Source organism: Sebastes fasciatus, chromosome 8 (genome assembly GCF_043250625.1).
Source record: "Sebastes fasciatus isolate fSebFas1 chromosome 8, fSebFas1.pri, whole genome shotgun sequence".
Classification (NCBI taxonomy): domain Eukaryota; kingdom Metazoa; phylum Chordata; class Actinopteri; order Perciformes; family Sebastidae; genus Sebastes; species Sebastes fasciatus.
Window position 1 is genome coordinate 19330980 of NC_133802.1, and position 10021 is coordinate 19341000.

At 40.0% G+C, this 10021-nt stretch overlaps 1 protein-coding gene across 1 annotated transcript; it reads left to right on the top strand.

Moving 5' to 3' along the window:
* The first annotated feature begins 5512 nt into the window (after window positions 1-5512).
* mafba (MAF bZIP transcription factor Ba) lies at window positions 5513-9768 on the top strand. Its single transcript, XM_074644114.1, has one exon. The coding sequence runs from the start codon at window positions 6423-6425 to the stop codon at window positions 7608-7610; it is 1188 nt and encodes a 395-aa protein (XP_074500215.1). The 5' UTR covers window positions 5513-6422; the 3' UTR covers window positions 7611-9768.
* The last annotated feature ends 253 nt before the right edge of the window (window positions 9769-10021 follow it).

The window sequence follows — 10021 nt, forward strand, 5'->3', positions numbered from 1 at the left end:
TTAAACCCCTTTCTTTACTCTTAGCTTAATAACCTGCTGCTATATATGACGTGTATTTTCCAGAAGATTATATGAACTTCTAGTTTAATATAAGCCAGAGATATGGGCTGACAGCTCCATATGCAGACAATTAGAGAAGGCCGTGAACAACAAAGGATGCTCCTCAACACTGACATGTTCAGAGTCCACTGATTCTGTGCAAAGCGAAATAATGCAATAATAAAAAACACTATTTTATAGGCGTGTGTCAATTACTTTTACAAGAAACAGGTGCTCCTTGTGAGTAGAAATGATCCTAATTATGTATTCAATACATCATGAGAACTGAGTTACTCGTATGTTTCTTTAGAGCTACAGTAGCCGGTTATTGGCTCAGAAAAAACAGATGTAAATTGTGGTTATGACCAGAAAATATGGGCTTTAATTATGTTATGCCTGCACTCTGATATTTGGTTCTTGTGGTGTCGCCCTCGTTCTGTGGTTACACGGGCCCCAGTTTATGATAAGACCCAGTGTCGTGCCTCATATAAGCCTCAGCAAAGAGCCAACTGGAAGCAAGCCAAACTATTGTACATAGCATTGCAATTTACATTAATGAAATGACCACAGCAAAAGGCAGATTTATTGTTCTTTTTCTTCTGGGATTAAGCCAGTACAGTGCGTACTGACATTTATTTGTTGTTATATTTACAACATGTCAATCAAAGACATCTAATCTCAGAAAAGGCCTACAATTATGCCTTGGCCTCACCGTCATATTTTTTTATATCCTCTCTGCCATTTAAAAAAAGACTACTGAAGTTCTGAAGTTGGAGCTGTCTGCATGAGGTCAGTGCCAAAAGAAAAAGGCAGCATGTCACTGATGATACACATCAAACTATTAGCAATGAGTAAATGCGCCACCAGAGGCGCCCTGTCACAAGAAATAAACTCTAATTTTCCCTGCAAACACAACTACAGCTCCTCACTGGGTAAATGGTGAGAGTGACTGCTGTGATACACCGGTGAAGAATTAGGAGTCAAAAAACGAGTGATTTTTTTTTTTTTAGATAAACAATTGATGTTCACTGTTAAATCGATACTTTTTCATATTAATGAGATTGCCAGATTTTGCACTTATCTCACCTCTTGTTTTCCTGACAGACTCCTCGGTTAATTGTCCCTGATGGGGATGTTAAGTTTCCTCAGTGGCTGGCCTCCACACCATGATGTTTTCGCTGTTAATCGATCAGTCTGGAGTAAACAAGAATGCCAGAGTGACTGTTAAACGGAAGATATTAGATTAGTGATGCAAAAGATTTTTTTTTTTTTTTTTTTAGAAAAAACATCTTCAAACTTGTCTCCTAAGTGATTTCCTTACGGGCACTGTTATTATTTTCTATACCAATGCAAAGAGTAGATAATTAATGGAAACACCTGTTTATGATTTGTGGGGGAGGACATGGATCATATATACAGCTGAAGTGATATAAAATGCATTTTTAATATAGCTGAAGAATTTCAGTAGATAATTGAACATGAATCTGCGAAAAAGACAATTTTGAATTATGGGAAATTGACAACGGTATAGTTTCTCTCTATATAACTATATAAAGACAACATAAAATCATATGGCATCTGTAGAGAAAAAAAAAGCTGAAAGTTGAAATTTTACATTTGCATTTATTAGTTCTCCAAGTGAAAAACTCACTTATATTAAATCAATGTAGTGGAGTAAAAAGTACAATATTTCCCTCTGAGATGTAATGGAGTAGAAATAGAAAGTATCAGAATATGGAAATACTCAAGTAAAGTACAAGTACCTCAAAATTGTACTTAAGTGCAGTACTTGAGTAAAGGTACTTAGTTACTTTCCACCACTGAGTACATGTTATATACTGTTGTGTTTTTCTAAGCATTCTTTACTGCTCCTGTTGGAATAAAATAATTGTTGATTATTTAACTGAAAAGTAGTAATGTGTTTTTGATACCTTCACCTTTTTTTTGCATCAAATCATACCGGGATGTTTGCTGAAATTGATTGGATGTGGCACAGCCCTACCTAGAAAAATGTCCACCAGCCGCCACTGGTTATAATACATTTTAAAAAAGCAGTATAGTTGCTGCGTAATGATAGCGTTTATACGGGGTAAAACTTTTTTGGACGTTGAAAGAAAAGAGAGGCTTTTTGCGCGTCTCTTTTCTTCCCTCCTGCGCGTCAAAGCTGCTCATCAAAGCATGCACTTCCGAAAGCACCGTCTCTCCATCTCTCCATCTCCATCCCTCACCCTCCCTGTCACAAACTCAGCTACCTTCCGTTTTGTTCTGCAACATTTCCAGAAAAGGGTCTACGGGAACCATTATAGAGTTAATCATTACGCACAGCCAAAACGGCCAAAAAAGACGAGAGAATAAAAGACACAGAGTCTGATTCTGACCGTAAAAAAAAGTATTCCTTATAGTCTCTCTGCATCCTCCCATGCAGACAAAGTTGGAGCTCACACACAGATCCACAAGCGGTCTTGGCAACGCATCCCAGCCTCCGGACAGCAAGTGCACACATGCATGGATGGATAGGTCCTGGAGCAAGAATACAGATCCATATTAGTGTGAAGGGAGTCTCTTCCTATAGAGAAGCACCACCACGGGCCTCCTGTGTTGAAGGCCTGTTGCAGGTGTTGCAGATGTGAGATGTGAGCTGTGTGGTGGAGCTCCGCAGCCGCTGCATGCAGCATCCTCCATGCGTCAACTCCTTAAATGTATCATTTTAAAAGGTGATTTTATTTCTTGTTATTCATTCCTAAAATCCTGTAGGATGGGGACTCTCATTAAGGGGGGCGAATAAGCAAGCATCAACACTTTTTTTTCCTGCTGTCCATAAGCACACGGATCACTTAATAGATCATTAACCACCGATATGCTGCTGACATGGACGCTTTTTTTTTTTTTTTACATCTCGTCTCTCCATTACAGCCGGTTATTACCGCCGGCAGGCCTGCCTGGATCTATTAGACGGTGGACTCGGGCTATATTAGAGAGCATTACGATCCTAATGGGGGCTGCCGTCGGGTCGGCCTCGCTGGGAAGGGGTTTTTAGAGCAGCCTGGCTCGGCTCGGCTCGGCACGACTCGCTCCGGGCGCTTTTGAAGTTGGAGAACTGAGAAGCTCGCCTGCAGTTAAAGAGGGAATAAAAAAAAAAGAGGATGGATGTAACTTGAACGCTATACCTGCACGTTTTTGATTGTGCAGTAGGAAAAAAATGAATTTATATTTGAGTGCATCATATCCAGAGTGTCTAAATAGGCTTAAGATGTAGAAAAGGTTCCGGATAAATCACCATCCTTCTCTCAGATAAAAGCTAAAAAATGAAATAAATGCAAAACCAAGAGTTGCTTTAAAGTGCACTTTAATTAGCCTTTAATCTAAATTATTATGATGTGCTCCAAAACGCATAAAATCGTATATAAAATAATAATAATAATAGACTTAAGATAATAATAATAACCATCATTATGATACTAACATAAATAATAATAAATGATGACCAATAGGTAAGTGTTCGTTTTTGTAAAGTTTCTTATTCATGCTTCATGAAAATGTTATTCTCTTTAAAATGTGTAATGCTATTTCATTTTTTTTTACCTTAATAGCTGTGCATAACAATATAAGTTAGACTTTTATCTAAGCTAAAATATCCTATTTTGTATTACCCAAAACCTTTATTGCATAAAATTCTATCCAAAAAAAATCTAAATGAAACCATATTAGGATATTATGAGTTAGTGAGTATAGGCAATGTGTTTCTGATTTATGAGTGGATTCAGAGTTCATCACTGCTGCACAACAACTCCGACTGATTAAGAATGTAAAGCAAACAAATGAGCCCTTCATTATCGGTTCTCATCTCTGGCAGACCTCCTCTCACATCCAGCCTGATCAATACGCGCTGGTCGCGGCTGTACTCAACCGTGGATATGAGGTGGAAAACCAAATGATAATCCAATCGATCCCCTCAAATTGACTCATTTACAAGCAGTTGCTTTTTTTGCAGGGAAGCGAGACATTTGCTCACACTATATTTTTTTTGGTGGGGCAATTAAAATACAGATCAAATCAATGACACATGCATCCTGGAGGATTTTTGATCCTATATATTGGCCAAAACTACCTGTTAGACTTTGTCAAAGAGATGGTTAAACACGTGAAGTGTTTATGAGACTCAAATGACAGAGATTAATTGTTGTCAGTCATAATTGCAGGATGTGACCTTTAAAATGAGCAATTAGCAAGGAGATAATAAAAGGGGAAAAAAAATCCAAGCGCAAAATAAAAGGAAATCTATGTAAGCAGCAGCTTCTTCACCGGTTCACATGTTGCCCACGCAGGGGCAGCCTTGAGCCTGTTTTCTGCTCAATCCCCTGTAGTGATTGCTGCTGCTGCTGGTGCTGCTTCACGGTGTAAAACAAACTGTCCGAGCCAAGAAGAGCCTGATGTGGGACTCCGGGAGTAATAACAGGCTCTGAACAAACTCTACTGTACTTTCACCAGAAAAAAAACAAACTTAACCCATAATGATTATGACGCAGGGTTATACAAATACACACAGCAGTGATGTGGTCGTATAGCAGCTTAAATGATTTAAAATCAACTATGAAGTTCAGTGCAGGAAGGTCACTATATAGTTGGACATTATATATGTCACATTGTATATTATTTTTTATTATGATTCTCCATTGAGGGCTATAATGTAGTCTAAATCTGACTGTTCTGTGTTTTGCAACATTAAGTAACACAGTAAAGTTATGTGTCCTTGCTTGCCAGAAATTGGTGACCTCGACCTTTATCTGCTGGCAAATGCAGCTTCACTTGTGATTGATTACTTTGTGAAATTTGATGCAAACTTATGAAAGCACTGCAAACATATATTAGGTGCAGAAAGTCATTTAATAACTTCAATAAGGCTATTTAAAATCAAAGTTGTTTAAAGCTCTTTCATTGCAAATAACACTGTAGCAAAATTAAGGTATCTTTGTTTCTTTTAGATAGTTATATAGTTGTTTTTTTGGTTGGGAAGAATGATACAAGTCAAGGTGCATTTTGGAAACAACTGGAAAAAACAGTTATCAACTGATTTTCCATTTTATATTAGAAAAACTTACGAATTGTCCAATATTAAAACCTCAGTTTATATATATATATTTGTTTTTATTATTTAAAAAGGATCCCCATTACCTGATACCAATGGCACCAGCTAGTCTTCCTGGGGTCCGAAATCAAGTACATTACATTTATCACATACATACTATATATAACATCATATGTGTGTTACATTTTGAAGATTTTCTATATAGTATGTATGTGATAAATGTAATGTACTTGATTTCGGACCCCAGGAAGACTAGCTGGTGCCTTTGGTATCAGCTAATGGGGATCCTTTTTAAATAAAAAAATATATAAACTGAGGTTTTAATATTGGACAATTCATAAGTTTTCTAATGGAGTTTTTGTGCCATAAAAGTGCTATTAGAGACATTCCCATTGTGCTTACAGCATTGTAGCCTTGTAAATCACTCTTATTCCTCTCACTGAGATCTGAAACTGTCAGAACACAGAGAGGATAAGGAGTCGTGTCCATGAAGTGAAGGCATTTCTCTCTCCTCCACTTCACTTTTCCTCCCACCTTCATGCTTTTAGGGGAAGTCGGTCAGCTGACTGTCTGTAGCTGTCAAGACTGTGTATCGTGCAGCCTCCTCCTCTTGTTTTCCCTCCTCCTCCTCCTCCTCCTCTTCCTCTATTTCAGCTGCAGAGTCCCGCTCCCATTGGAGAGCTGCTGCGCTCCGGATCCAGCCTCTTTCTACACGACGTCACGGTGCGCTATAAGGATAAAGCTGTGGCTGGCTCCGAGCGCAGTCTGCTGGATACCAGAAGCCGGAGAGCGTGAAGAGAGGCGAGCCTTGAAATCTCTGCGGTGCAGAGCTGGAAAAGCTACGTCTCAGCGAAAAAAATCACACGTCCTATTATTTACTCATTCGCTCCTATTATTTTTCCTGGAGAAAAAAAAAAAAGGACTTATTTCAACCCAAGAAGTCGCGACGAGGACTGGTGCCTATGTGTCAGCGACGTGGTATTTCCTTTTATTATTGTTATTTATCTTTTTGTGTGTGTGTGTGTATTTGAATACACTTCTACTGAAAGGGGACTGAGGTTTTTTACTTTTTTTGCACTGCATTGCTCTCTACCTGTGCCAGATTATCCCAGCAGAAGAAGTAGGCTATATGACGCAAACCGTGTGCAGAGAACATTAGTGTGAAAGTTTTTCTCGCACTTTTTTTTTTTCATTTTTCCTTTTTTCTTTTTTTTTCTTCACACCGACCACACTTGGTGGTGTTTCATGCTACAGCAAGTCTGTGCAGAGCGCTGGACTCGCCGAAAAGAACTATTGCATGAAACAAGAAAGGAGAGAAGAGACGCTTATTAATAATAAGAAGAAGTCAGTTTTTGCAACGCTCGCTGCAAGCACCTTTCTGCACCATCTGCAAAAGAGTAGCAGCAGCAGCAGCATGAGTGCGGCGGAGATGAGCATGGGCGGCCCGGAGCTACCCAGCAGCCCTCTGGCTCTGGAATATGTCAACGACTTTGACCTGATGAAGTTTGACGTGAAGAAGGAAGGCCTGGCCGGACTGGAGCGCAACGCGGTGCGTCAGTGCAACCGCCTGCAACCCCACCAGCAGGGCTCCGTCTCCTCCACCCCCATCAGCACGCCCTGCAGCTCGGTGCCCTCCTCGCCCAGCTTCAGCCCTACAGAGCAGAAGAGCCACCTGGAGGAGCTCTACTGGATGCCCAACAACACCGGGTACCACCACCAGCAGCAGCAGCAGCACCACCAGCAGATCGATCCGCAGACGCTGAGTTTGACCCCGGAGGATGCAGTGGAGGCCCTCATCGGACATCCTCCACAACCTCCGCACGTCCAGCAGCAGCTGCAAGTAGGCGGCTTTGAGAGCGGCTACAGGGCGCAGCATCATCACCATAACAACCACGGTCAGCAGCATCATCACGCATACATCCCGCACCATGCAGACGAGCTGGGTGGACACAACCACGCACACAGCCAGCAGCATCACCACCACCCTCACAGCCAGGACCCAGACAGCCCGTCTCCAGTGTCCCCAGACGACCTCCATCATCACCACCGCCATCACCACCACAGCCACCACCACATGAGCCAGTCCTCCGGCGGCATCAACGTGGAGGACCGCTTCTCCGACGACCAGCTGGTGTCCATGTCGGTGCGGGAGCTCAACAGACACCTGCGGGGCTTCACCAAGGACGAGGTGATCCGCCTCAAGCAGAAGAGGAGGACCCTGAAGAACCGCGGGTACGCACAGTCCTGTCGGTACAAGCGGGTGCAGCAGAAGCACGTGTTGGAGAACGAGAAGACGCAGCTGATCAACCAGGTGGAGCAGCTGAAGGCGGAGATCAGCCGGCTGGCGAGGGAGAGGGACGCCTACAAACTCAAGTGCGAGAAACTGGCGGGGTCAGGGGTGAATAATAATAATAATAATAATAACGGGTTCCGCGAGGCCGGATCCACCAGTGACACCCCTTCATCACCAGAGTTTTTCATGTGAGTTGTCATTTTTTCTTGTGAACATCACAACAAACTTTTCCCCTCATCCCAAATTTCCTTTCTCTCCACAAAAAGACTGATGAACAAAACTGATAATAATCCACCAAACCTCCCATCATACTGTTTATGATTATACTAATAATAACAATTATATTCATATTAGAAGAATAATCCATCGAATAGTATTCTCATATATAACCATCCTCTCTCCATCCATCCACAACTGAGATACAAAGAAGAGTAGAGAGAGAGAGAGAGAGAGAGAGTCAGCAGCATCTTTGTAGATTAGTTGCTTGTAGTGTGAAGAGACTTTTTTTTTTCTTCAACTTGAAGAGGATCTGGCTGATGAACTTTTTCCTTTTTCTTCCTTTTGAGGCTTTGAAATAATCTGTAAAAGGAGTGTGGGATCTTTGTAATTCTGTTCTCCTAAAAAATGATGACATTGTTATGGAACAACAACAACAACAAAGCAGGTTTGGCCTCTGCAGCCTGCAACAAACACACGCGAGACTCCCATAAAACAAGTGGGCGCGTAATCTGAGAAAAATCTCCACTTTATGCAAAATTTAACTTCTGTCTAACTAACCCGTCACTGGGGAAAGGGGGACGTTTTATGCAACATCTCATTGATTTTATTGCCTGCTTGGTTATATTCGAATATATATTGAAACAAAAAATCTGCATTAAATATTAATCCTGCATGCTGGACATGTACGGTAATAATTTCTATTTTGTACTTTCATCTTCTCGTGTATATTAAGAGCATGTTGTTGATCTGCGCTTCTCCATAGTTTTTTTGGGGGGATTTTAGAGAACAGCAGGACTGCTGGTGCAGTATCATGTGGTGTGGGGTTTTTTTTCTTTTTGGGCTTGTAAATATTATGCAACCGCAAAACTGCACAACAAGATTGAGGAGGCTGGTTTGAACTTCTTTCTTTCTTTGTGTTGTGTTTTTTATTTCATTTATTTTTATGATTTTTTTTTTTATCATGTGGGGTATTGATTGAGAGGAGGAGGAGGAGTGCATTTTTTTCTGTTGCATTTAAATACAACAAACTTTGTGTGTCAAGTGCACTTTTTTGGATGATGATTTTTTGCAAGTTTTCATTTTGAAGTTTGTGCACACCTCCCTCCAGGAAGACATACTATGATACTATATATATATATATATATTGTGATATTATTCAGCTCAAGCAGCCTGTATACGTGCAAAAGTTTCAGAGTGATATTTGGACACATGTTCTGCAAACATGTGGCCACAATATTATTGGAGCCAGATTGCACAGAATATAGTTGCATTAAGGCGAGGTTACACGTTTTCCACACACACACACACACACACACACGCACACACGATGTGGGTTAATGCTCTCTGTCAGTGTGATCCAACGTGGCTTTTGTGCCACTAATTCAGAAAAGTGCTGTTCTGCCTTTTTATTAACTCTTTAACAAACCACATCAAACCCAACACACAACCTCTCATTCCGATTGGCGGCCACCTGTAGCATATTATCACTGATATTTCTATTTTTAACAATATTTAAAAAACATGTCAGGGGTTTTCTGTAGAGTTAATATTTAGATATAGCGGGAGCATTTTAATACAAAAGTCTTACTATTACTGTTCTATGTTTTCCTTAATTTTTTTCTGCCGGTCAGTAAAAAAGGGGATTCAGGTTGTGCAAATTCTCAAAATGAAAACAATGTTTATGTTATGTAATACGTTTATTTTGTGTCTTGTTTTATTATTATTTGATGATTCTGGTTCTGCTGGCCAGATGCATAGTTAAAGTTTTTATTTTAATGATTTAAATTAACAAACTTGTCAGATCATATCGAATAAGCATGGTGCTTGCATTTTGAAACTATTGTTGAAAAGTCATGCATTTAACAATCTTTTGGTTTATTACTGATTCAACTGTGTTGAAATCGAACTGAAAAATGCAGCAGCGGGTTGTTGTTATAGTTTTCACCATATTTCCATGTACTTTGCGATGATGGGGATCAATTTTCAATCCTGTTTATATAAATAATAGTTAAAAAAAAAACACTTAAATTTGAACTGTTCCATTCAGGCTGGTTTCTGTTTTGTCTTATTTTTGGTTGTTTTTGGAAGAAATTGTTTCCTATTTTGCTTATTAAAGTCATTGAAATGGCAATAATTTACCTCTCAGACTTTTTTTCTCTACCGCCATAGGAAAATATCTGTGATATGATAACAAGAGTCAAATATTACCAGTAATTAATAATCCCACACACTGATGGCGCCACTCACTATCTGCCAAAAAGAAAATAGAGCTAGAGCTATATAGGGAAAATATTTTATCTTTTAACAACTTATTTGCACCGACCTCTAAATTGCATGTGTGCCATTTGTCCTTGGTCTTTTATTTTATTTTCAGACTTGAGAAT